At 59.3% G+C, this 25228-nt stretch overlaps 1 protein-coding gene across 1 annotated transcript in view; it reads left to right on the forward strand.

The window, feature by feature from the left end:
* The window catches only part of LOC144497667 (uncharacterized), a 129009-nt gene that overhangs the window by 7158 nt on the left and 96623 nt on the right, over positions 1-25228 (forward strand). The window contains 2 exon segments of the mRNA XM_078219109.1: positions 19987-20093; positions 23285-23405. Coding sequence (XP_078075235.1) covers positions 23330-23405 — 76 coding nt within the window. The 5' untranslated portion in view covers positions 19987-20093; positions 23285-23329.

Below are 25228 nucleotides of genomic sequence, written 5' to 3' on the forward strand. Positions count from 1 at the left end.
TCTGGTCTCAGTCCCCTCTCTGGTCTCAGTCCCCTCCCTGGTCTCAGTGCCCTCTCTGGTCTCAGTGCCCTCTCTGGTCTCAGTGCCCTCTCTGGTCTCAGTGCCCTCCCTGGTCTCAGTGCCCTCTCTGGTCTCAGTGCCCTCCCTGGTCTCAGTGCCCTCTCTGGTCTCAGTGCCCTCCCTGGTCTCAGTGCCCTCCCTGGTCTCAGTGCCCTCCCTGGTCTCAGTGCCCTCTCAGGTCTCAGTGCCCTCTCAGGTCTCAGTGCCCTCTCTGGTCTCAGTGCCCTCTCTGGTCTCAGTGCCCTCCCTGGTCTCAGTGCCCTCTCTGGTCTCAGTGCCCTCTCTGGTCTCAGTCCCCTCCCTGGTCTCAGTCCCCTCTCTGGTCTCAGTGCCCTCTCTGGTCTCAGTCCCCTCTCTGGTCTCAGTGCCCTCTCTGGTCTCAGTGCCCTCCCTGGTCTCAGTGCCCTCTCTGGTCTCAGTCCCCTCCCTGGTCTCAGTGCCCTCTCTGGTCTCAGTTCCCTCTCTGGTCTCAGTGCCCTCTCTGGTCTCAGTGCCCTCTCTGGTCTCAGTGCCCTCCCTGGTCTCAGTGCCCTCTCTGGTCTCAGTGCCCTCTCTGGTCTCAGTGCCCTCTCTGGTCTCAGTGCCCTCCCTGGTCTCAGTGCCCTCTCTGGTCTCAGTGCCCTCTCTGGTCTCAGTGCCCTCTCAGGTCTCAGTGCCCTCTCTGGTCTCAGTCCCCTCTCTGGTCTCAGTCCCCTCCCTGGTCTCAGTGCCCTCTCTGGTCTCAGTGCCCTCTCTGGTCTCAGTGCCCTCTCTGGTCTCAGTGCCCTCCCTGGTCTCAGTGCCCTCTCTGGTCTCAGTGCCCTCCCTGGTCTCAGTGCCCTCTCTGGTCTCAGTGCCCTCCCTGGTCTCAGTGCCCTCCCTGGTCTCAGTGCCCTCCCTGGTCTCAGTGCCCTCTCAGGTCTCAGTGCCCTCTCAGGTCTCAGTGCCCTCTCTGGTCTCAGTGCCCTCCCTGGTCTCAGTGCCCTCTCTGGTCTCAGTGCCCTCCCTGGTCTCAGTGCCCTCCCTGGTCTCAGTGCCCTCCCTGGTCTCAGTGCCCTCTCAGGTCTCAGTGCCCTCTCTGGTCTCAGTGCCCTCCCTGGTCTCAGTGCCCTCCCTGGTCTCAGTGCCCTCTCAGGTCTCAGTGCCCTCTCTGGTCTCAGTGCCCTCTCTGGTCTCAGTGCCCTCCCTGGTCTCAGTGCCCTCTCTGGTCTCAGTGCCCTCTCTGGTCTCAGTCCCCTCTCTGGTCTCAGTGCCCTCTCTGGTCTCAGTGCCCTCTCTGGTCTCAGTGCCCTCTCTGGTCTCAGTGCCCTCCCTGGTCTCAGTGCCCTCCCTGGTCTCAGTGCCCTCTCAGGTCTCAGTGCCCTCCCTGGTCTCAGTGCCCTCCCTGGTCTCAGTGCCCTCTCTGGTCTCTGTGCCCTCTCTGGTCTCAGTGCCCTCTCTGGTCTCAGTGCCCTCTCTGGTCTCAGTGCCCTCTCTGGTCTCAGTGCCCCTCTCAGGTCTCAGTGCCCTCTCTGGTCTCAGTGCCCTCTCAGGTCTCAGTGCCATCCCTGGTCTCAGTGCCCTCTCTGGTCTCAGTGCCCTCTCTGGTCTCAGTGCCCTCTCTGGTCTGAGTGCCCTCCCTGGTCTCAGTGCCCTCTCTGGTCTCAGTGCCCTCTCTGGTCTCAGTGCCCTCTCTGGTCTCAGTGCCCTCTCTGGTCTGAGTGCCCTCTCTGGTCTGAGTGCCCTCCCTGGTCTCAGTGCCCTCCCTGGTCTCAGTGCCCTCTCTGGTCTCAGTGCCCTCTCTGGTCTCAGTGCCCTCTCTGGTCTCAGTCCCCTCTCTGGTCTCAGTGCCCTCTCTGGTCTCAGTGCCCTCTCTGGTCTCAGTGCCCTCTCTGGTCTCAGTCCCCTCCCTGGTCTCAGTGCCCTCTCTGGTCTCAGTGCCCTCTCTGGTCTCAGTGCCCTCCCTGGTCTCAGTGCCCTCCCTGGTCTCAGTGCCCTCCCTGGTCTCAGTGCCCTCCCTGGTCTCAGTGCCCTCCCTGGTCTCAGTGCCCTCTCTGGTCTCAGTGCCCTCTCTGGTCTCAGTGCCCTCCCTGGTCTCAGTGCCCTCTCTGGTCTCAGTCCCCTCTCTGGTCTCAGTCCCCTCCCTGGTCTCAGTGCCCTCTCTGGTCTCAGTGCCCTCTCTGGTCTCAGTGCCCTCTCTGGTCTCAGTGCCCTCCCTGGTCTCAGTGCCCTCTCTGGTCTCAGTGCCCTCCCTGGTCTCAGTGCCCTCTCTGGTCTCAGTGCCCTCCCTGGTCTCAGTGCCCTCCCTGGTCTCAGTGCCCTCCCTGGTCTCAGTGCCCTCCCTGGTCTCAGTGCCCTCTCAGGTCTCAGTGCCCTCTCAGGTCTCAGTGCCCTCTCTGGTCTCAGTGCCCTCTCTGGTCTCAGTGCCCTCCCTGGTCTCAGTGCCCTCTCTGGTCTCAGTGCCCTCTCTGGTCTCAGTCCCCTCCCTGGTCTCAGTCCCCTCTCTGGTCTCAGTGCCCTCTCTGGTCTCAGTCCCCTCTCTGGTCTCAGTGCCCTCTCTGGTCTCAGTGCCCACCCTGGTCTCAGTGCCCTCTCTGGTCTCAGTCCCCTCCCTGGTCTCAGTGCCCTCTCTGGTCTCAGTTCCCTCGCTGGTCTCAGTGCCCTCTCTGGTCTCAGTGCCCTCTCTGGTCTCAGTGCCCTCCCTGGTCTCAGTGCCCTCTCCGGTCTCAGTGCCCTCTCTGGTCTCAGTGCCCTCTCTGGTCTCAGTGCCCTCCCTGGTCTCAGTGCCCTCTCTGGTCTCAGTGCCCTCTCTGGTCTCAGTGCCCTCTCAGGTCTCAGTGCCCTCTCTGGTCTCAGTCCCCTCTCTGGTCTCAGTCCCCTCCCTGGTCTCAGTGCCCTCTCTGGTCTCAGTGCCCTCTCTGGTCTCAGTGCCCTCTCTGGTCTCAGTGCCCTCCCTGGTCTCAGTGCCCTCTCTGGTCTCAGTGCCCTCCCTGGTCTCAGTGCCCTCTCTGGTCTCAGTGCCCTCCCTGGTCTCAGTGCCCTCCCTGGTCTCAGTGCCCTCCCTGGTCTCAGTGCCCTCTCAGGTCTCAGTGCCCTCTCAGGTCTCAGTGCCCTCTCTGGTCTCAGTGCCCTCCCTGGTCTCAGTGCCCTCTCTGGTCTCAGTGCCCTCCCTGGTCTCAGTGCCCTCCCTGGTCTCAGTGCCCTCCCTGATCTCAGTGCCCTCTCAGGTCTCAGTGCCCTCTCTGGTCTCAGTGCCCTCTCTGGTCTCAGTGCCCTCCCTGGTCTCAGTGCCCTCTCTAGTCTCAGTGCCCTCTCTGGTCTCAGTCCCCTCTCTGGTCTCAGTGCCCTCTCTGGTCTCAGTGCCCTCTCTGGTCTCAGTGCCCTCTCTGGTCTCAGTGCCCTCCCTGGTCTCAGTGCCCTCCCTGGTCTCAGTGCCCTCTCAGGTCTCAGTGCCCTCCCTGGTCTCAGTGCCCTCCCTGGTCTCAGTGCCCTCTCTGGTCTCTGTGCCCTCTCTGGTCTCAGTGCCCTCTCTGGTCTCAGTGCCCTCTCTGGTCTCAGTGCCCTCTCTGGTCTCAGTGCCCCTCTCAGGTCTCAGTGCCCTCTCTGGTCTCAGTGCCCTCTCAGGTCTCAGTGCCATCCCTGGTCTCAGTGCCCTCTCTGGTCTCAGTGCCCTCTCTGGTCTCAGTGCCCTCTCTGGTCTGAGTGCCCTCCCTGGTCTCAGTGCCCTCTCTGGTCTCAGTGCCCTCTCTGGTCTCAGTGCCCTCTCTGGTCTGAGTGCCCTCTCTGGTCTGAGTGCCCTCCCTGGTCTCAGTGCCCTCTCTGGTCTCAGTGCCCTCTCTGGTCTCAGTGCCCTCTCTGGTCTCAGTGCCCTCTCTGGTCTCAGTCCCCTCTCTGGTCTCAGTCCCCTCTCTGGTCTCAGTGCCCTCTCTGGTCTCAGTGCCCTCTCTGGTCTCAGTGCCCTCTCTGGTCTCAGTCCCCTCTCTGGTCTCAGTCCCCTCTCAGGTCTCAGTGCCCTCCCTGGTCTCAGACCCATCCCTGGTCTCAGTGCCCTCTCTGGTCTCAGTGCCCTCCCTGGTCTCAGTGCCCTCTCTGGTCTCAGTGCCCTCCCTGGTCTCAGTCCCATCCCTGGTCTCAGTGCCCTCTCTGGTCTCAGTGCCCTCCCTGGTCTCAGTGCCCTCTCTGGTCTCAGTTCCCTCTCTGGTCTCAGTGCCCTCTCTGGTCTCAGTGCCCTCTCTGGTCTCAGTGCCCTCTCTGGTCTCAGTCCCCTCCCTGGTCTCAGTGCCCTCTCTGGTCTCAGTTCCCTCTCTGGTCTCAGTGCCCTCTCTGGTCTCAGTGCCCTCTCTGGTCTCAGTGCCCTCTCTGGTCTCAGTCCCCTCCCTGGTCTCAGTGCCCTCTCTGGTCTCAGTGCCCTCTCTGGTCTCAGTCCCCTCCCTGGTCTCAGTGCCCTCTCTGGTCTCAGTTCCCTCTCTGGTCTCAGTGCCCTCTCTGGTCTCAGTGCCCTCTCTGGTCTCAGTGCCCTCTCTGGTCTCAGTGCCCTCTCTGGTCTCAGTGCCCTCTCTGGTCTCAGTCCCCTCCCTGGTCTCAGTGCCCTCCCTGGTCTCAGTGCCCTCTCTGGTCTCAGTGCCCTCTCTGGTCTCAGTCCCCTCCCTGGTCTCAGTGCCCTCTCTGGTCTCAGTGCCCTCTCTGGTCTCAGTGCCCTCTCTGGTCTCAGTCCCCTCCCTGGTCTCAGTGCCCTCTCTGGTCTCAGTGCCCTCTCTGGTCTCAGTGCCCTCCCTGGTCTCAGTGCCCTCCCTGGTCTCAGTGCCCTCCCTGGTCTCAGTGCCCTCCCTGGTCTCAGTGCCCTCTCTGGTCTCAGTGCCCTCTCTGGTCTCAGTGCCCTCCCTGGTCTCAGTGCCCTCTCTGGTCTCAGTCCCCTCTCTGGTCTCAGTCCCCTCCCTGGTCTCAGTGCCCTCTCTGGTCTCAGTGCCCTCTCTGGTCTCAGTGCCCTCTCTGGTCTCAGTGCCCTCCCTGGTCTCAGTGCCCTCTCAGGTCTCAGTGCCCTCCCTGGTCTCAGTGCCCTCCCTGGTCTCAGTGCCCTGCCTGGTCTCAGTGCCCTCTCAGGTCTCAGTGCCCTCTCAGGTCTCAGTGCCCTCTCTGGTCTCAGTGCCCTCTCTGGTCTCAGTGCCCTCCCTGGTCTCAGTGCCCTCTCTGGTCTCAGTGCCCTCTCTGGTCTCAGTCCCCTCCCTGGTCTCAGTCCCCTCTCTGGTCTCAGTGCCCTCTCTGGTCTCAGTCCCCTCTCTGGTCTCAGTGCCCTCTCTGGTCTCAGTGCCCTCCCTGGTCTCAGTGCCCTCTCTGGTCTCAGTCCCCTCCCTGGTCTCAGTGCCCTCTCTGGTCTCAGTTCCCTCTCTGGTCTCAGTGCCCTCTCTGGTCTCAGTGCCCTCTCTGGTCTCAGTGCCCTCTCTGGTCTCAGTGCCCTCTCTGGTCTCAGTGCCCTCCCTGGTCTCAGTGCCCTCTCTGGTCTCAGTGCCCTCTCTGGTCTCAGTGCCCTCTCTGGTCTCAGTGCCCTCTCTGGTCTCAGTGCCCTCCCCGGTCTCAGTGCCCTCTCTGGTCTCAGTGCCCTCCCTGGTCTCAGTGCCCTCTCTGGTCTCAGTGCCCTCCCTGGTCTCAGTGCCCTCCCTGGTCTCAGTGCCCTCCCTGGTCTCAGTGCCCTCTCAGGTCTCAGTGCCCTCTCAGGTCTCAGTGCCCTCTCTGGTCTCAGTGCCCTCCCTGGTCTCAGTGCCCTCTCTGGTCTCAGTGCCCTCCCTGGTCTCAGTGCCCTCCCTGGTCTCAGTGCCCTCCCTGGTCTCAGTGCCCTCTCAGGTCTCAGTGCCCTCTCTGGTCTCAGTGCCCTCCCTGGTCTCAGTGCCCTCCCTGGTCTCAGTGCCCTCTCAGGTCTCAGTGCCCTCTTTGGTCTCAGTGCCCTCTCTGGTCTCAGTGCCCTCCCTGGTCTCAGTGCCCTCTCTGGTCTCAGTGCCCTCTCTGGTCTCAGTCCCCTCTCTGGTCTCAGTGCCCTCTCTGGTCTCAGTGCCCTCTCTGGTCTCAGTGCCCTCTCTGGTCTCAGTGCCCTCCCTGGTCTCAGTGCCCTCCCTGGTCTCAGTGCCCTCTCAGGTCTCAGTGCCCTCCCTGGTCTCAGTGCCCTCCCTGGTCTCAGTGCCCTCTCTGGTCTCTGTGCCCTCTCTGGTCTCAGTGCCCTCTCTGGTCTCAGTGCCCTCTCTGGTCTCAGTGCCCTCTCTGGTCTCAGTGCCCTCTCTGGTCTCAGTGCCCTCTCTGGTCTGAGTGCCCTCTCTGGTCTGAGTGCCCTCCCTGGTCTCAGTGCCCTCTCTGGTCTCAGTGCCCTCTCTGGTCTCAGTGCCCTCTCTGGTCTCAGTCCCCTCTCTGGTCTCAGTCCCCTCTCTGGTCTCAGTGCCCTCTCTGGTCTCAGTGCCCTCTCTGGTCTCAGTGCCCTCTCTGGTCTCAGTCCCCTCTCTGGTCTCAGTCCCCTCTCAGGTCTCAGTGCCCTCCCTGGTCTCAGACCCATCCCTGGTCTCAGTGCCCTCTCTGGTCTCAGTGCCCTCCCTGGTCTCAGTGCCCTCTCTGGTCTCAGTGCCCTCCCTGGTCTCAGTCCCATCCCTGGTCTCAGTGCCCTCTCTGGTCTCAGTGCCCTCCCTGGTCTCAGTGCCCTCTCTGGTCTCAGTTCCCTCTCTGGTCTCAGTGCCCTCTCTGGTCTCAGTGCCCTCTCTGGTCTCAGTGCCCTCTCTGGTCTCAGTCCCCTCCCTGGTCTCAGTGCCCTCTCTGGTCTCAGTTCCCTCTCTGGTCTCAGTGCCCTCTCTGGTCTCAGTGCCCTCTCTGGTCTCAGTGCCCTCTCTGGTCTCAGTCCCCTCCCTGGTCTCAGTGCCCTCTCTGGTCTCAGTGCCCTCTCTGGTCTCAGTCCCCTCCCTGGTCTCAGTGCCCTCTCTGGTCTCAGTTCCCTCTCTGGTCTCAGTGCCCTCTCTGGTCTCAGTGCCCTCTCTGGTCTCAGTGCCCTCTCTGGTCTCAGTGCCCTCTCTGGTCTCAGTCCCCTCCCTGGTCTCAGTGCCCTCCCTGGTCTCAGTGCCCTCTCTGGTCTCAGTGCCCTCTCTGGTCTCAGTCCCCTCCCTGGTCTCAGTGCCCTCTCTGGTCTCAGTGCCCTCTCTGGTCTCAGTGCCCTCTCTGGTCTCAGTCCCCTCCCTGGTCTCAGTGCCCTCTCTGGTCTCAGTGCCCTCTCTGGTCTCAGTGCCCTCCCTGGTCTCAGTGCCCTCCCTGGTCTCAGTGCCCTCCCTGGTCTCAGTGCCCTCCCTGGTCTCAGTGCCCTCTCTGGTCTCAGTGCCCTCTCTGGTCTCAGTGCCCTCCCTGGTCTCAGTGCCCTCTCTGGTCTCAGTCCCCTCTCTGGTCTCAGTCCCCTCCCTGGTCTCAGTGCCCTCTCTGGTCTCAGTGCCCTCTCTGGTCTCAGTGCCCTCTCTGGTCTCAGTGCCCTCCCTGGTCTCAGTGCCCTCTCAGGTCTCAGTGCCCTCCCTGGTCTCAGTGCCCTCCCTGGTCTCAGTGCCCTGCCTGGTCTCAGTGCCCTCTCAGGTCTCAGTGCCCTCTCAGGTCTCAGTGCCCTCTCTGGTCTCAGTGCCCTCTCTGGTCTCAGTGCCCTCCCTGGTCTCAGTGCCCTCTCTGGTCTCAGTGCCCTCTCTGGTCTCAGTCCCCTCCCTGGTCTCAGTCCCCTCTCTGGTCTCAGTGCCCTCTCTGGTCTCAGTCCCCTCTCTGGTCTCAGTGCCCTCTCTGGTCTCAGTGCCCTCCCTGGTCTCAGTGCCCTCTCTGGTCTCAGTCCCCTCCCTGGTCTCAGTGCCCTCTCTGGTCTCAGTTCCCTCTCTGGTCTCAGTGCCCTCTCTGGTCTCAGTGCCCTCTCTGGTCTCAGTGCCCTCTCTGGTCTCAGTGCCCTCTCTGGTCTCAGTGCCCTCCCTGGTCTCAGTGCCCTCTCTGGTCTCAGTGCCCTCTCTGGTCTCAGTGCCCTCTCTGGTCTCAGTGCCCTCCCTGGTCTCAGTGCCCTCTCTGGTCTCAGTGCCCTCTCTGGTCTCAGTGCCCTCTCAGGTCTCAGTGCCCTCTCTGGTCTCAGTCCCCTCTCTGGTCTCAGTCCCCTCCCTGGTCTCAGTGCCCTCTCTGGTCTCAGTGCCCTCTCTGGTCTCAGTGCCCTCTCTGGTCTCAGTGCCCTCCCCGGTCTCAGTGCCCTCTCTGGTCTCAGTGCCCTCCCTGGTCTCAGTGCCCTCTCTGGTCTCAGTGCCCTCCCTGGTCTCAGTGCCCTCCCTGGTCTCAGTGCCCTCCCTGGTCTCAGTGCCATCTCAGGTCTCAGTGCCCTCTCAGGTCTCAGTGCCCTCTCTGGTCTCAGTGCCCTCCCTGGTCTCAGTGCCCTCTCTGGTCTCAGTGCCCTCCCTGGTCTCAGTGCCCTCCCTGGTCTCAGTGCCCTCCCTGGTCTCAGTGCCCTCTCAGGTCTCAGTGCCCTCTCTGGTCTCAGTGCCCTCCCTGGTCTCAGTGCCCTCCCTGGTCTCAGTGCCCTCTCAGGTCTCAGTGCCCTCTTTGGTCTCAGTGCCCTCTCTGGTCTCAGTGCCCTCCCTGGTCTCAGTGCCCTCTCTGGTCTCAGTGCCCTCTCTGGTCTCAGTCCCCTCTCTGGTCTCAGTGCCCTCTCTGGTCTCAGTGCCCTCTCTGGTCTCAGTGCCCTCTCTGGTCTCAGTGCCCTCCCTGGTCTCAGTGCCCTCCCTGGTCTCAGTGCCCTCCCTGGTCTCAGTGCCCTCTCAGGTCTCAGTGCCCTCCCTGGTCTCAGTGCCCTCCCTGGTCTCAGTGCCCTCTCTGGTCTCTGTGCCCTCTCTGGTCTCAGTGCCCTCTCTGGTCTCAGTGCCCTCTCTGGTCTCAGTGCCCTCTCTGGTCTCAGTGCCCCTCTCAGGTCTCAGTGCCCTCTCTGGTCTCAGTGCCCTCTCAGGTCTCAGTGCCATCCCTGGTCTCAGTGCCCTCTCTGGTCTCAGTGCCCTCTCTGGTCTCAGTGCCCTCCCTGGTCTCAGTGCCCTCTCTGGTCTCAGTGCCCTCTCTGGTCTCAGTGCCCTCTCTGGTCTCAGTGCCCTCTCTGGTCTGAGTGCCCTCTCTGGTCTGAGTGCCCTCCCTGGTCTCAGTGCCCTCCCTGGTCTCAGTGCCCTCCCTGGTCTCAGTGCCCTCTCTGGTCTCAGTGCCCTCTCTGGTCTCAGTGCCCTCTCTGGTCTCAGTGCCCTCTCTGGTCTCAGTCCCCTCTCTGGTCTCAGTCCCCTCTCTGGTCTCAGTGCCCTCTCTGGTCTCAGTGCCCTCTCTGGTCTCAGTGCCCTCTCTGGTCTCAGTCCCCTCCCTGGTCTCAGTGCCCTCTCTGGTCTCAGTGCCCTCTCTGGTCTCAGTGCCCTCCCTGGTCTCAGTGCCCTCCCTGGTCTCAGTGCCCTCCCTGGTCTCAGTGCCCTCCCTGGTCTCAGTGCCCTCTCTGGTCTCAGTGCCCTCTCTGGTCTCAGTGCCCTCCCTGGTCTCAGTGCCCTCTCTGGTCTCAGTCCCCTCTCTGGTCTCAGTCCCCTCCCTGGTCTCAGTGCCCTCTCTGGTCTCAGTGCCCTCTCTGGTCTCAGTGCCCTCTCTGGTCTCAGTGCCTTCCCTGGTCTCAGTGCCCTCTCTGGTCTCAGTGCCCTCCCTGGTCTCAGTGCCCTCTCTGGTCTCAGTGCCCTCCCTGGTCTCAGTGCCCTCCCTGGTCTCAGTGCCCTCCCTGGTCTCAGTGCCCTCTCAGGTCTCAGTGCCCTCTCAGGTCTCAGTGCCCTCTCTGGTCTCAGTGCCCTCTCTGGTCTCAGTGCCCTCCCTGGTCTCAGTGCCCTCCCTGGTCTCTGTGCCCTCTCTGGTCTCAGTCCCCTCCCTGGTCTCAGTCCCCTCTCTGGTCTCAGTGCCCTCTCTGGTCTCAGTCCCCTCTCTGGTCTCAGTGCCCTCTCTGGTCTCAGTGCCCTCCCTGGTCTCAGTGCCCTCTCTGGTCTCAGTCCCCTCCCTGGTCTCAGTGCCCTCTCTGGTCTCAGTTCCCTCTCTGGTCTCAGTGCCCTCTCTGGTCTCAGTGCCCTCTCTGGTCTCAGTGCCCTCCCTGGTCTCAGTGCCCTCTCTGGTCTCAGTGCCCTCTCTGGTCTCAGTGCCCTCTCTGGTCTCAGTGCCCTCCCTGGTCTCAGTGCCCTCTCTGGTCTCAGTGCCCTCTCTGGTCTCAGTGCCCTCTCAGGTCTCAGTGCCCTCTCTGGTCTCAGTCCCCTCTCTGGTCTCAGTCCCCTCCCTGGTCTCAGTGCCCTCTCTGGTCTCAGTGCCCTCTCTGGTCTCAGTGCCCTCTCTGGTCTCAGTGCCCTCCCTGGTCTCAGTGCCCTCTCTGGTCTCAGTGCCCTCCCTGGTCTCAGTGCCCTCTCTGGTCTCAGTGCCCTCCCTGGTCTCAGTGCCCTCCCTGGTCTCAGTGCCCTCCCTGGTCTCAGTGCCCTCTCAGGTCTCAGTGCCCTCTCAGGTCTCAGTGCCCTCTCTGGTCTCAGTGCCCTCCCTGGTCTCAGTGCCCTCCCTGGTCTCAGTGCCCTCCCTGGTCTCAGTGCCCTCCCTGGTCTCAGTGCCCTCCCTGGTCTCAGTGCCCTCTCTGGTCTCAGTGCCCTCTCTGGTCTCAGTGCCCTCCCTGGTCTCAGTGCCCTCTCTGGTCTCAGTGCCCTCTCTGGTCTCAGTCCCCTCCCTGGTCTCAGTGCCCTCTCTGGTCTCAGTGCCCTCTCTGGTCTCAGTGCCCTCTCTGGTCTCAGTGCCCTCCCTGGTCTCAGTGCCCTCTCTGGTCTCAGTGCCCTCCCTGGTCTCAGTGCCCTCTCTGGTCTCAGTGCCCTCCCTGGTCTCAGTGCCCTCCCTGGTCTCAGTGCCCTCCCTGGTCTCAGTGCCCTCTCAGGTCTCAGTGCCCTCTCAGGTCTCAGTGCCCTCTCTGGTCTCAGTGCCCTCTCTGGTCTCAGTGCCCTCCCTGGTCTCAGTGCCCTCTCTGGTCTCAGTGCCCTCTCTGGTCTCAGTCCCCTCCCTGGTCTCAGTCCCCTCTCTGGTCTCAGTGCCCTCTCTGGTCTCAGTCCCCTCTCTGGTCTCAGTGCCCTCTCTGGTCTCAGTGCCCTCCCTGGTCTCAGTGCCCTCTCTGGTCTCAGTCCCCTCCCTGGTCTCAGTGCCCTCTCTGGTCTCAGTTCCCTCTCTGGTCTCAGTGCCCTCTCTGGTCTCAGTGCCCTCTCTGGTCTCAGTGCCCTCCCTGGTCTCAGTGCCCTCTCTGGTCTCAGTGCCCTCTCTGGTCTCAGTGCCCTCTCTGGTCTCAGTGCCCTCCCTGGTCTCAGTGCCCTCTCTGGTCTCAGTGCCCTCTCTGGTCTCAGTGCCCTCTCAGGTCTCAGTGCCCTCTCTGGTCTCAGTCCCCTCTCTGGTCTCAGTCCCCTCCCTGGTCTCAGTGCCCTCTCTGGTCTCAGTGCCCTCTCTGGTCTCAGTGCCCTCTCTGGTCTCAGTGCCCTCCCTGGTCTCAGTGCCCTCTCTGGTCTCAGTGCCCTCCCTGGTCTCAGTGCCCTCTCTGGTCTCAGTGCCCTCCCTGGTCTCAGTGCCCTCCCTGGTCTCAGTGCCCTCCCTGGTCTCAGTGCCCTCTCAGGTCTCAGTGCCCTCTCAGGTCTCAGTGCCCTCTCTGGTCTCAGTGCCCTCCCTGGTCTCAGTGCCCTCTCTGGTCTCAGTGCCCTCCCTGGTCTCAGTGCCCTCCCTGGTCTCAGTGCCCTCCCTGATCTCAGTGCCCTCTCAGGTCTCAGTGCCCTCTCTGGTCTCAGTGCCCTCTCTGGTCTCAGTGCCCTCCCTGGTCTCAGTGCCCTCTCTAGTCTCAGTGCCCTCTCTGGTCTCAGTCCCCTCTCTGGTCTCAGTGCCCTCTCTGGTCTCAGTGCCCTCTCTGGTCTCAGTGCCCTCTCTGGTCTCAGTGCCCTCCCTGGTCTCAGTGCCCTCCCTGGTCTCAGTGCCCTCTCAGGTCTCAGTGCCCTCCCTGGTCTCAGTGCCCTCCCTGGTCTCAGTGCCCTCTCTGGTCTCTGTGCCCTCTCTGGTCTCAGTGCCCTCTCTGGTCTCAGTGCCCTCTCTGGTCTCAGTGCCCTCTCTGGTCTCAGTGCCCCTCTCAGGTCTCAGTGCCCTCTCTGGTCTCAGTGCCCTCTCAGGTCTCAGTGCCATCCCTGGTCTCAGTGCCCTCTCTGGTCTCAGTGCCCTCTCTGGTCTCAGTGCCCTCTCTGGTCTGAGTGCCCTCCCTGGTCTCAGTGCCCTCTCTGGTCTCAGTGCCCTCTCTGGTCTCAGTGCCCTCTCTGGTCTGAGTGCCCTCTCTGGTCTGAGTGCCCTCCCTGGTCTCAGTGCCCTCTCTGGTCTCAGTGCCCTCTCTGGTCTCAGTGCCCTCTCTGGTCTCAGTGCCCTCTCTGGTCTCAGTCCCCTCTCTGGTCTCAGTCCCCTCTCTGGTCTCAGTGCCCTCTCTGGTCTCAGTGCCCTCTCTGGTCTCAGTGCCCTCTCTGGTCTCAGTCCCCTCTCTGGTCTCAGTCCCCTCTCAGGTCTCAGTGCCCTCCCTGGTCTCAGACCCATCCCTGGTCTCAGTGCCCTCTCTGGTCTCAGTGCCCTCCCTGGTCTCAGTGCCCTCTCTGGTCTCAGTGCCCTCCCTGGTCTCAGTCCCATCCCTGGTCTCAGTGCCCTCTCTGGTCTCAGTGCCCTCCCTGGTCTCAGTGCCCTCTCTGGTCTCAGTTCCCTCTCTGGTCTCAGTGCCCTCTCTGGTCTCAGTGCCCTCTCTGGTCTCAGTGCCCTCTCTGGTCTCAGTCCCCTCCCTGGTCTCAGTGCCCTCTCTGGTCTCAGTTCCCTCTCTGGTCTCAGTGCCCTCTCTGGTCTCAGTGCCCTCTCTGGTCTCAGTGCCCTCTCTTTTCTCAGTCCCCTCCCTGGTCTCAGTGCCCTCTCTGGTCTCAGTGCCCTCTCTGGTCTCAGTCCCCTCCCTGGTCTCAGTGCCCTCTCTGGTCTCAGTTCCCTCTCTGGTCTCAGTGCCCTCTCTGGTCTCAGTGCCCTCTCTGGTCTCAGTGCCCTCTCTGGTCTCAGTGCCCTCTCTGGTCTCAGTGCCCTCTCTGGTCTCAGTCCCCTCCCTGGTCTCAGTGCCCTCCCTGGTCTCAGTGCCCTCTCTGGTCTCAGTGCCCTCTCTGGTCTCAGTCCCCTCCCTGGTCTCAGTGCCCTCTCTGGTCTCAGTGCCCTCTCTGGTCTCAGTGCCCTCTCTGGTCTCAGTCCCCTCCCTGGTCTCAGTGCCCTCTCTGGTCTCAGTGCCCTCTCTGGTCTCAGTGCCCTCCCTGGTCTCATTGCCCTCCCTGGTCTCAGTGCCCTCCCTGGTCTCAGTGCCCTCCCTGGTCTCAGTGCCCTCTCTGGTCTCAGTGCCCTCTCTGGTCTCAGTGCCCTCCCTGGTCTCAGTGCCCTCTCTGGTCTCAGTCCCCTCTCTGGTCTCAGTCCCCTCCCTGGTCTCAGTGCCCTCTCTGGTCTCAGTGCCCTCTCTGGTCTCAGTGCCCTCTCTGGTCTCAGTGCCCTCCCTGGTCTCAGTGCCCTCTCAGGTCTCAGTGCCCTCCCTGGTCTCAGTGCCCTCCCTGGTCTCAGTGCCCTCCCTGGTCTCAGTGCCCTCTCAGGTCTCAGTGCCCTCTCAGGTCTCAGTGCCCTCTCTGGTCTCAGTGCCCTCTCTGGTCTCAGTGCCCTCCCTGGTCTCAGTGCCCTCTCTGGTCTCAGTGCCCTCTCTGGTCTCAGTCCCCTCCCTGGTCTCAGTCCCCTCTCTGGTCTCAGTGCCCTCTCTGGTCTCAGTCCCCTCTCTGGTCTCAGTGCCCTCTCTGGTCTCAGTGCCCTCCCTGGTCTCAGTGCCCTCTCTGGTCTCAGTCCCCTCCCTGGTCTCAGTGCCCTCTCTGGTCTCAGTTCCCTCTCTGGTCTCAGTGCCCTCTCTGGTCTCAGTGCCCTCTCTGGTCTCAGTGCCCTCTCTGGTCTCAGTGCCCTCTCTGGTCTCAGTGCCCTCCCTGGTCTCAGTGCCCTCTCTGGTCTCAGTGCCCTCTCTGGTCTCAGTGCCCTCTCTGGTCTCAGTGCCCTCCCTGGTCTCAGTGCCCTCTCTGGTCTCAGTGCCCTCTCTGGTCTCAGTGCCCTCTCAGGTCTCAGTGCCCTCTCTGGTCTCAGTCCCCTCTCTGGTCTCAGTCCCCTCCCTGGTCTCAGTGCCCTCTCTGGTCTCAGTGCCCTCTCTGGTCTCAGTGCCCTCTCTGGTCTCAGTGCCCTCCCTGGTCTCAGTGCCCTCTCTGGTCTCAGTGCCCTCCCTGGTCTCAGTGCCCTCTCTGGTCTCAGTGCCCTCCCTGGTCTCAGTGCCCTCCCTGGTCTCAGTGCCCTCCCTGGTCTCAGTGCCCTCTCAGGTCTCAGTGCCCTCTCAGGTCTCAGTGCCCTCTCTGGTCTCAGTGCCCTCCCTGGTCTCAGTGCCCTCTCTGGTCTCAGTGCCCTCCCTGGTCTCAGTGCCCTCCCTGGTCTCAGTGCCCTCCCTGGTCTCAGTGCCCTCTCAGGTCTCAGTGCCCTCTCTGGTCTCAGTGCCCTCCCTGGTCTCAGTGCCCTCCCTGGTCTCAGTGCCCTCTCAGGTCTCAGTGCCCTCTTTGGTCTCAGTGCCCTCTCTGGTCTCAGTGCCCTCCCTGGTCTCAGTGCCCTCTCTGGTCTCAGTGCCCTCTCTGGTCTCAGTCCCCTCTCTGGTCTCAGTGCCCTCTCTGGTCTCAGTGCCCTCTCTGGTCTCAGTGCCCTCTCTGGTCTCAGTGCCCTCCCTGGTCTCAGTGCCCTCCCTGGTCTCAGTGCCCTCTCAGGTCTCAGTGCCCTCCCTGGTCTCAGTGCCCTCCCTGGTCTCAGTGCCCTCTCTGGTCTCTGTGCCCTCTCTGGTCTCAGTGCCCTCTCTGGTCTCAGTGCCCTCTCTGGTCTCAGTGCCCTCTCTGGTCTCAGTGCCCCTCTCAGGTCTCAGTGCCCTCTCTGGTCTCAGTGCCCTCTCAGGTCTCAGTGCCATCCCTGGTCTCAGTGCCCTCTCTGGTCTCAGTGCCCTCTCTGGTCTCAGTGCCCTCCCTGGTCTCAGTGCCCTCTCTGGTCTCAGTGCCCTCTCTGGTCTCAGTGCCCTCTCTGGTCTCAGTGCCCTCTCTGGTCTGAGTGCCCTCTCTGGTCTGAGTGCCCTCCCTGGTCTCAGTGCCCTCCCTGGTCTCAGTGCCCTCCCTGGTCTCAGTGCCCTCTCTGGTCTCAGTGCCCTCTCTGGTCTCAGTGCCCTCTCTGGTCTCAGTGCCCTCTCTGGTCTCAGTCCCTCTCTGGTCTCAGTCCCCTCTCTGGTCTCAGTGCCCTCTCTGGTCTCAGTGCCCTCTCTGGTCTCAGTGCCCTCTCTGGTCTCAGTCCCCTCCCTGGTCTCAGTGCCCTCTCTGGTCTCAGTGCCCTCTCTGGTCTCAGTGCCCTCCCTGGTCTCAGTGCCCTCCCTGGTCTCAGTGCCCTCCCTGGTCTCAGTGCCCTCCCTGGTCTCAGTGCCCTCTCTGGTCTCAGTGCCCTCTCTGGTCTCAGTGCCCTCCCTGGTCTCAGTGCCCTCTCTGGTCTCAGTCCCCTCTCTGGTCTCAGTCCCCTCCCTGGTCTCAGTGCCCTCTCTGGTCTCAGTGCCCTCTCTGGTCTCAGTGCCCTCTCTGGTCTCAGTGCCTTCCCTGGTCTCAGTGCCCTCTCTGGTCTCAGTGCCCTCCCTGGTCTCAGTGCCCTCTCTGGTCTCAGTGCCCTCCCTGGTCTCAGTGCCCTCCCTGGTCTCAGTGCCCTCCCTGGTCTCAGTGCCCTCTCAGGTCTCAGTGCCCTCTCAGGTCTCAGTGCCCTCTCTGGTCTCAGTGCCCTCTCTGGTCTCAGTGCCCTCCCTGGTCTCAGTGCCCTCTCTGGTCTCTGTGCCCTCTCTGGTCTCAGTCCCCTCCCTGGTCTCAGTCCCCTCTCTGGTCTCAGTGCCCTCTCTGGTCTCAGTCCCCTCTCTGGTCTCAGTGCCCTCTCTGGTCTCAGTGCCCTCCCTGGTCTCAGTGCCCTCTCTGGTCTCAGTCCCCTCCCTGGTCTCAGTGCCCTCTCTGGTCTCAGTTCCCTCTCTGGTCTCAGTGCCCTCTCTGGTCTCAGTGCCCTCTCTGGTCTCAGTGCCCTCCCTGGTCTCAGTGCCCTCTCTGGTCTCAGTGCCCTCTCTGGTCTCAGTGCCCTCTCTGGTCTCAGTGCCCTCCCTGGTCTCAGTGCCCTCTCTGGTCTCAGTGCCCTCTCTGGTCTCAGTGCCCTCTCAGGTCTCAGTGCCCTCTCTGGTCTCAGTCCCCTCTCTGGTCTCAGTCCCCTCCCTGGTCTCAGTGCCCTCTCTGGTCTCAGTGCCCTCTCTGGTCTCAGTGCCCTCTCTGGTCTCAGTGCCCTCCCTGGTCTCAGTGCCCTCTCTGGTCTCAGTGCCCTCCCTGGTCTCAGTGCCCTCCCTGGTCTCAGTGCCCTCCCTGGTCTCAGTGCCCTCCCTGGTCTCAGTGCCCTCTCAGGTCTCAGTGCCCTCTCAGGTCTCAGTGCCCTCTCTGGTCTCAGTGCCCTCCCTGGTCTCAGTGCCCTCTCTGGTCTCAGTGCCCTCCCTGGTCTCAGTGCCCTCCCTGGTCTCAGTGCCCTCCCTGGTCTCAGTGCCCTCTCAGGTCTCAGTGCCCTCTCTGGTCTCAGTGCCCTCCCTGGTCTCAGTGCCCTCCCTGGTCTCAGTGCCCTCTCAGGTCTCAGTGCCCTCTCAGGTCTCAGTGCCCTCTCTGGTCTCAGTGCCCTCCCTGGTCTCAGTGCCCTCTCTGGTCTCAGTGCCCTCTCTGGTCTCAGTCCCCTCTCTGGTCTCAGTGCCCTCTCTGGTCTCAGTGCCCTCTCTGGTCTCAGTGCCCTCTCTGGTCTCAGTGCCCTCTCTGGTCTCAGTGCCCTCCCTGGTCTCAGTGCCCTCCCTGGTCTCAGTGCCCTCTCAGGTCTCAGTGCCCTCCCTGGTCTCAGTGCCCTCCCTGGTCTCAGTGCCCTCTCTGGTCTCTGTGCCCTCTCTGGTCTCAGTGCCCTCTCTGGTCTCAGTGCCCTCTCTGGTCTCAGTGCCCTCTCTGGTCTCAGTGCCCCTCTCAGGTCTCAGTGCCCTCTCTGGTCTCAGTGCCCTCTCAGGTCTCAGTGCCATCCCTGGTCTCAGTGCCCTCTCTGGTCTCAGTGCCCTCTCTGGTCTCAGTGCCCTCTCTGGTCTGAGTGCCCTCCCTGGTCTCAGTGCCCTCTCTGGTCTCAGTGCCCTCTCTGGTCTCAGTGCCCTCTCTGGTCTCAGTGCCCTCTCTGGTCTCAGTGCCCTCTCTGGTCTGAGTGCCCTCCCTGGTCTGAGTGCCCTCTCTGGTCTCAGTGCCCTCTCTGGTCTCAGTGCCCTCTCTGGTCTCAGTGCCCTCTCTGGTCTCAGTCCCCTCTCTGGTCTCAGTCCCCTCTCTGGTCTCAGTGCCCTCTCTGGTCTCAGTGCCCTCTCTGGTCTCAGTGCCCTCTCTGGTCTCAGTCCCCTCTCTGGTCTCAGTCCCCTCTCAGGTCTCAGTGCCCTCCCTGGTCTCAGACCCATCCCTGGTCTCAGTGCCCTCTCTGGTCTCAGTGCCCTCCCTGGTCTCAGTGCCCTCTCTGGTCTCAGTGCCCTCCCTGGTCTCAGTCCCATCCCTGGTCTCAGTGCCCTCTCTGGTCTCAGTGCCCTCCCTGGTCTCAGTGCCCTCTCTGGTCTCAGTGCCCTCTCTGGTCTCAGTGCCCTCCCTGGTCTCAGTCCCATCCCTGGTCTCAGTGCCCTCTCTGGTCTCAGTGTCCTCTCTGGTCTCAGTGCCCTCTCTGGTCTCAGTGCCCTCCCTGGTCTCAGTGCCCTCTCTGTTCTCAGTGCCCTCTCTGGTCTCAGTCCCCTCCCTGGTCTCAGTCCCCTCTCTGGTCTCAGTGCCCTCTCTGGTCTCAGTCCCCTCTCTGGTCTCAGTCCCCTCTCTGGTCTCAGTGCCTCTCTGGTCTCAGTCCCCCTCTCTGGTCTCAGTGCCCTCCCTGGTCTCAGTGCCCTCTCTGGTCTCAGTGCCCTCTCTGGTCTCAGTGCCCTCTCTGGTCTCAGTGCCCTCCCTGGTCTCAGTGCCCTCTCTGGTCTCAGTCCCCCTCCCCTCCTCCAGCTTCCTGGTAATCACCCTTTAATAAAGCCTATTGGAATCAGTCAGCCACACTTCAATATTGAGCTGACTGATCTTCCTTTGGCAATTCCGGTCAGAGTTGTGGACCTGGCTGGCTGCAGGATTTTCTTTGCCCTGCCTCGCGATCGTCTGACTAAAACCCAGCACGGTCTGGGGAACTGAACCCAGGACCTGTTAACCCGGTTCCCCCGCTTTCCCCAACCTCACCAGCTGGGAGATACAAATGGGATCCTGCTGTGTACAAGAACACAGGGGCAGGAGTAGGGCCATTCGGCCCTTCGAGCCTGCTCCACCATTTAGTACGATCATGGCTGATCCTCTATCTCAACTCTGCACTCCCGTACTCTCTCCCAATGGGCAGCACTGGTTAGCACTGCGGCCTCACAGCGCCAGGGACCCGGGTTCGATTCCCGGCTCGGGTCACTGTCTGTGCGGAGTCTGCACGTTCTCCCCATGTCTGCGTGGGTTTCCTCCGGGTGCTCCAGTTTCCTCCCACAGTCTGAAAGACGTGCTGGTTATGTGTTAAATTCTCCCTCAGTGTTACCCGAACAGGTGCCGGAGTGTGGCGACCAGGGGATTTTCACAGTAACTTCATTGCAGTGTTAATGTAAACCTACTTGTGTCACTAATAAAATAAATAAATGCCCCTTGACCTATTTAGAGTCTAGAAAAACTATTTCCTTCTTAAATATATTCAGTGACTTGGCCTCCACGGTTTTCTGTGGTAGAGAATTCCAGGACCCCTGGTTCTCGACCCCCCGCAGCCAGTCTGTCCATCCCTGTCAGAATTTTATATCTTTCAATGAGATCCCCTCTCTTTGTTGTAAACTCCGTGAATTCAGGCCCAGCCGACCCAATCTCTCCTCACTCGACAATGCTGCCATCCCAGGATTCAGTCTGGTGAACCTTTGTCACGTTCCCTGGATCTCAGTCTCCGACTCCGACCCCGCTCGATGCCCCGATTCCTTGCTGCCCTGAGAAAACAAAATGTCTCCCTATCCCCCTGGCCGTCAATGTACTTGGCGATGGAGCTCCCACAGCCCCTTTGGGGTGGACAGTTCCAAAGATTCACCGCCCTCCGAGTGAAGCGATCTCTCCTCATCTCGACCCAGAAGGATCGTCCCCCCCCCCCTCCTCCACCCCCCCCCCCCCCCCCCCCCCCACCCCCCCCAGGCCGGGCCGCTGGCGAGAATCTTCCATTCTCGGAGTCCAAGCTCAGTGGCAGGTATGAAACTCGGAGTGATTCTCGGTAGAGTGGGTGGTGGAGGAGGTGTGTGTGTGGGTGTTGTGTGTGTGTGTGGGTGTGTGTGTGTGTGTGGGTGTTGTGTGTCTGTGTGTGTGGGTGTTGTGTGTGTGTGGGTGTTGTGTGTGGGTGTGTGTGTTTGTGTAATGGGTGTAAATGGCTTACTACCCATGATCCCGCGAGGGGGGCGAGCAGGGAATCACTGTCCCTGGCTTGCTCGGGGGGGTGGGGGTTGAATGTCAGGCTGCCATATTTAAACCAGGACGTTCGGGTTCTGGCGAGACCTGGATTGTCGTGGACCAGGTGATGTTTGGCCCTCCATCCCACCACCAGCCTCATCCCCCCCGAACTGCCCAGCAACGCAGGAAGGAGATGAACGATCTGCCACGCTCCATCAGGGTAAGTGGCGCCTTGCTTGTTAACCACCTACTGGGGAGGACTCAGCAGCTGCTGCAGGCACGCATTCTCCTGAACTGTTCCAAGCGGCCAGTGGGGTGATCATTAATCCTTCTCTCTCTCTGTCCACAGGACTGGAACATCCACAACAAGAGGGAGCGGGGAATCTTCCGAGCATTCCCCAAGAAGGCTGAAGCAGCGAATACCCACCTCAAAGTCGGGGAAGAAGTCAAGCTCAGGTGTGCATCATTGATACGCAGTGACCAATGTGAAGGTTTTAATTTCTCACTGGCGAGGAACTTAATTTCGGGGAGGGGCAACTTGATTCGGGTGGGCTGGTCCTTTGTTGAACGTGAATGATGTGTTAATACCCGCCAAATGTCTTCCCCACCATGTTCCTCTTGGAAGTCACCCGGCTGTCTGGGAACAGATCTTTGGCCTCACGCTAAATAACTTTCCCTCACGCTCCACGCTTCCCACTGCCGGTGGATCATCGGAAGATCCTTCTCCCACGACCAGGGGAAACTATCTCTCTGTGCCCACCCTCTCAAAGCCCCGTCAGAGTGTTGTACAGGTTTCAATGAGATCGCCTCTCATTCTCCTAAACTCCAGAGGATATAAACCCAGTTTACTCAGCCTCTCATCATAGGGCAGCACGGTGGCACAGTGGTTAGCACTGCTGCCTCACAGCGCCAGGGACCCAGGTTCGATTCCCAGCTTGGGTCACTGTCTGTGTGGAGTTTGCACATTCTCCCCGTGTCTGGTGGGTTTCCTCCGATTTCCTCCCACAGTCTGAAAGACGTGCTGGTTAGGGTGCATTGGCCATGCTAAATTCTCCCTCAGTGTACCCAAACAGGCGCCAGAGTGTGGCGACTAGGGGATTTTCACAGTAACTTCATTGCAGTGTTAATGTAAGCCTACTTGTGACACTAACAAATGAACTTTAAACTTTGGACAATCCCTCACCCCAGGTATGAATTTAGTGAACCTTCACTATACTATATCCTTTCTTAAATATGGAGAGCAAATCTGCACACACTATTCCAGATGTGATCTTTGCAAACCTCAGTCCTATTGCAGCAAGACCTCTTTATTCTTGTGCTTCAAACCTCTTGCAGTGAAGGCCAACATGTCTAAAAGTTTCAAGTTTATTTATTGGTGTCACAAGTAGGCTTACATTAACACTGCAATGAAGTTACTGTGAAAATCCCCCAGTCACCACACTCCGGCGCCTGTTCGGGTACACTGAGAGAAAATTTAGCATGGCCTTTGCACCTAACCAGCACGTCTTTTGGACTGTGGAAGGAAACTGGAGCACCCGGAGGAAACCCATGCAGACACGGGGAGAACGTGCAGACTCCACACAGTGACCCAAGCCGGGAATCGAACCCGGGTCCTTGGCACTGTGAGGCAGCAGTGCTAACCACTGCGCCACCGTGCTGCCCATATTTGCCTTCCTAATTGCTTGCTGAACCTGAATGCAAACTTTCTGTGTTCCGTTTACGAGGACACCCACATCTCCGTGAACATCAATGCTTACAAGTTTCACATCTTTAAAAAAATTCTGCTTTTCTACTCTTATGACCAAAGTGAATAACTTCACTCTTCTCCGCTGTACACTCCATCTGCCATCTTGCAGCCCACTCACTTAATCTGTCTGTATCTCTTTGCAGCCTCTCTGTGTCCTCCCCGCAGCTTCCCTTCCCACCTAGTTTGGCATCATCAGCAAACTTTGATACATTACTCATGTCTCTTCACCTGAGCCATTAATGTAGATTGTGAATAGCTGAGGCTCCAGCACTGATCCTTGCGGCACTCCACTATTCACTGTCTGACAACTTGAAAAAGCCCCTTTTATGTCCACTCTCTGTTTTCTATCTGTTAACCAATCCTCTATCCATGCCAAATGATCACCCCGAACTCCGTGAGCCCTTGTCTTGCCGATTAAACCTTTGTTTGGCACCTTATTGAATGCCTTTTGGAAATCCAGAGATACCACATCTACTGGTCCCCCTTTATCTGTTCTACCAGTTACATCCTTAGAAAACTCTGTTCAATTTGTTTACCCTTCAGTAAATGACTTTGTTCTAATCATACTATACTTTTCTAAGTGCATTATTAAGACTTGGCAGAGTGGTTAGCACTGCTGCCTCACAGCGCCAGGGTCCCAGTTTCGATTCCTGGCTTAGGTCACTGTCTGTGCGGAGTCTGCACATTCTCCCCGTGTCTGCGTGGGTTTCCTCCGGGTGCTCCGGTTTCCTCCCACAGTCCGAAAGACGTGCTGGTTAGGTGCATTGGCCGTGCTAAATTCTCCCTCAGTGTACCCGAACAGGCACCGGAGTGTGGCAACTAGGGGATTTTCACAGTAACTTCATTGAAATGTTAATGTAAGCCTACTTGTGACTAATAAATAAAACCTTAAACCAACTACTGATGTTAGGCCAACTGGATCCCGCTTCCCCTCACACTGCTTTCTTGAAAAGCAGTGTAACATTTTCCAGCTTCCAATTTTTTCGATTTGATTTATTATTGTAACATGTATTAACATACAGTGAAAAGTATTGTTCCTTGCGCACTATACAGACAAAACATACCATTCATAGAGAAGGAAATGAGAGAGTGCAGAATGTAGTGTTACAGTTATAGCTAGGGTGTGGAGAAAGATCAACTTAATGCAAGGTAAGTCCATTCAAAAGTCTGACAGCAGCAGGGAAGAAGCTGTTCTTGAGTCGGTTGGTATGTCGCCTCAGACTTTTGTATCTTTTTCCCAACGGAAGAAGGTGGAAGAGAGAATGTCCGGGGTGCGTGGGGTCCTTGATTATGTTGGCTGCTTCTCCGAGGCAGCGGGAAGTGTAGACAGTCAATGGATGGGAGGCTGGTTTGAGTGATGGACTGGGCTTTGTTCACGACCTTTTGTAGTTCCTTGCGGTCTTGGGCAGAGCAGGAGCCAGACCAAGCTGTGATACAACCAGAAAGAATGCTTTCTATGGTGCATCTGTAAAAGTTGTAAAAATGTAATGGGGCTATTCCCAAATCTAAGGGATTTTGGAAAATCACAGCCAGTATATCAATGATCCAATGATGTGACAACAATAATCTCTCTCTCTGTGAGGCAGCAGTGCTAACCACTGTGCCACCGTGCCATCCTCTTCAGGAAGGTGTCGGAGAGTGGGATTGAGCGAGGGTCGGGATTGCAGACCGGGATTCTGATCCGGTGGGAGACGATGCCCACCCATGTCTCTCCATCTGACGTTCCGGCTGGGGTTGATGGGGATGGGGAAGGTGGGTTTAGTTGGGGATTGGGGAAGGAGGGTGGGCCAGAAGGACAGTATTAGATGGTGTTTTCCCATGGACAGAGCTGTGTTGTGCTGACTATCTTTCTCCGCTCCCCTCTTTCTCCTCCCAAACCTTCTCTGCTCTTGTTTTGCAGGTTTGCGCGCACTCCCCCCACCCCCGTTCTCTCTCCCTCTCGAGGATGGAGGCCCGGATCCTGATTTTCGCCGTGCTGATCCCACCTGGCCTGCTCTCGGCATCTTGGAACGGCACCATAGGTAACAGGCCTCAGGCCTCCCACTTTCCCCAAGGGTTCGCATTCCCTCGAGCGTAAATGGTCAAGGGGACGGCGGTCAGACCCAGGAGTTTGGGACGTGGGAAAGGATTTGGTGGGGGCCGCGATCGGGAGAGAACCGCAGGGAGAATCCAAAACAGGAATTTCCAAATGAGAACAGGGCCATCCGGGGGTGATGTCAGGAAGGACTGCCCCACTACCAAGGGCAATGGAAATCTAGAATATCCCCACTCTCCCAAAACACTGTCAAGGATGGGGAATAACAGGAAATATCTAGACAAATATCAGTAGATAATTCTGCAGGAAAAGGTGATTTTGTTTTTAAATTTCTTTCTCTTTCTTCTTGGGGCTATCGGGGCATTTATCACCCATCCCTCACTGCCCTTGAACTGAGTGCCTCGCTAGGCCATGTCAGAGAGTCAACCACATTGCTGTGGCTCTGGAGTCACATGTAGGCCAGACCGGGTAAGGACGGCAGATTTCCTTCCCTAAAGGACCTTGTGAACCAGATGGGTTTTTCCGACAATCGACAATGGTTTCATGGTCGTCAGTAGATTCTTAATTCCAGATTTTTTTTTTTTAACCAAATTCAAATTTCACCATCCGCCGGGGTGGGATTTGAACTCGGGTCCCCAGAACATTACCATGTATCACGTGACAATACCACAGCGCCACTGCCTCCCCTAGAATATTAATAAAGTGGAGCTGCAGAAGAGTGGGGTGGCCCAGTGGTTAGCACTGCTGCCTCACAGCGCCAGGGGCCAGGGTTCGATTCCAGCCTCGGCTCACTGTCTGTGTGGAGTTTGCACGTTCTCCCCGTGTCTGCGTGGGTTTCCTCCGGGTGCTCCGGTTTCCTCCCACAGTCCAAGATGTGCGGGTTAGGTTGATTGGCCATGATAAATTGCCCCTTATTGTCAGGGGGATTAGCAGGGTAAATACGTGAGGTTACGGGGAGAGGGCCAGGGTGGGATTGTGGTCGGTACAGACTCTTGGGCTGAATGGCCTCCTTCTGCACTGTAGGGATTCTATGATTCTATATAAATACTCCAAAGGTGTGCAGGTTAGGTAGATTGGCCATGCTAAATTGTCCCTTAGCTTAACGTTAAAGTTTATTGATTAGTCACAAGTAAGGCTTACATTAACACTGCAATGAAGTTACTGTGAAATTCCCCTAGTCGCCACACTCCGGCGCCTGTTCAGATCAACGCATCTAACCAGCACATCTTTTAGAGTGTGGGAGGAAACCGGAGCACCCGGAGGAAACCCACACAGACACGGGGAGAATGTGCAAACTCCACACAGACAGTGACCCAAGCTAGGAATTGAACCGGGTCCCTGGTGCTGTGAAGCAACAGTGAACATAGAACATAGAACAGTACAGCACAGAACAGGCCCTTCGGCCCACGATGTTGTGCCGACCTTCATCTGAAACCAAGATCAAGCTATCCCACTCCCTACCATCCTGGTGTGCTCCATGTGCCTATCCAATAACCGCTTAAATGTTCCTAAAGTGTCTGACTCCACTATCACTGCAGGCAGTCCATTCCACACCCCAACCACTCTCTGCGTGAAGAACCTACCTCTGATATCCTTCCTATATCTCCCACCATGAACCCTATAGTTATGCCCCCTTGTAATAGCTCCATCCACCCGAGGAAATAGTCTTTGAACGTTCACTCGATCTATCCCCTTCATCATTTTATACACCTCTATTAAGTCTCCCCTCAATCTCCTCCGCTCCAGAGAGAACAGCCCCAGCTCCCTCAACCTTTCCTCATAAGACCGACACTCCAAACCAGGCAGCAT

The sequence above is a fragment of the Mustelus asterias genome, chromosome 8 (genome assembly GCF_964213995.1).
Source record: "Mustelus asterias chromosome 8, sMusAst1.hap1.1, whole genome shotgun sequence".
Lineage (NCBI taxonomy): Eukaryota > Metazoa > Chordata > Chondrichthyes > Carcharhiniformes > Triakidae > Mustelus > Mustelus asterias.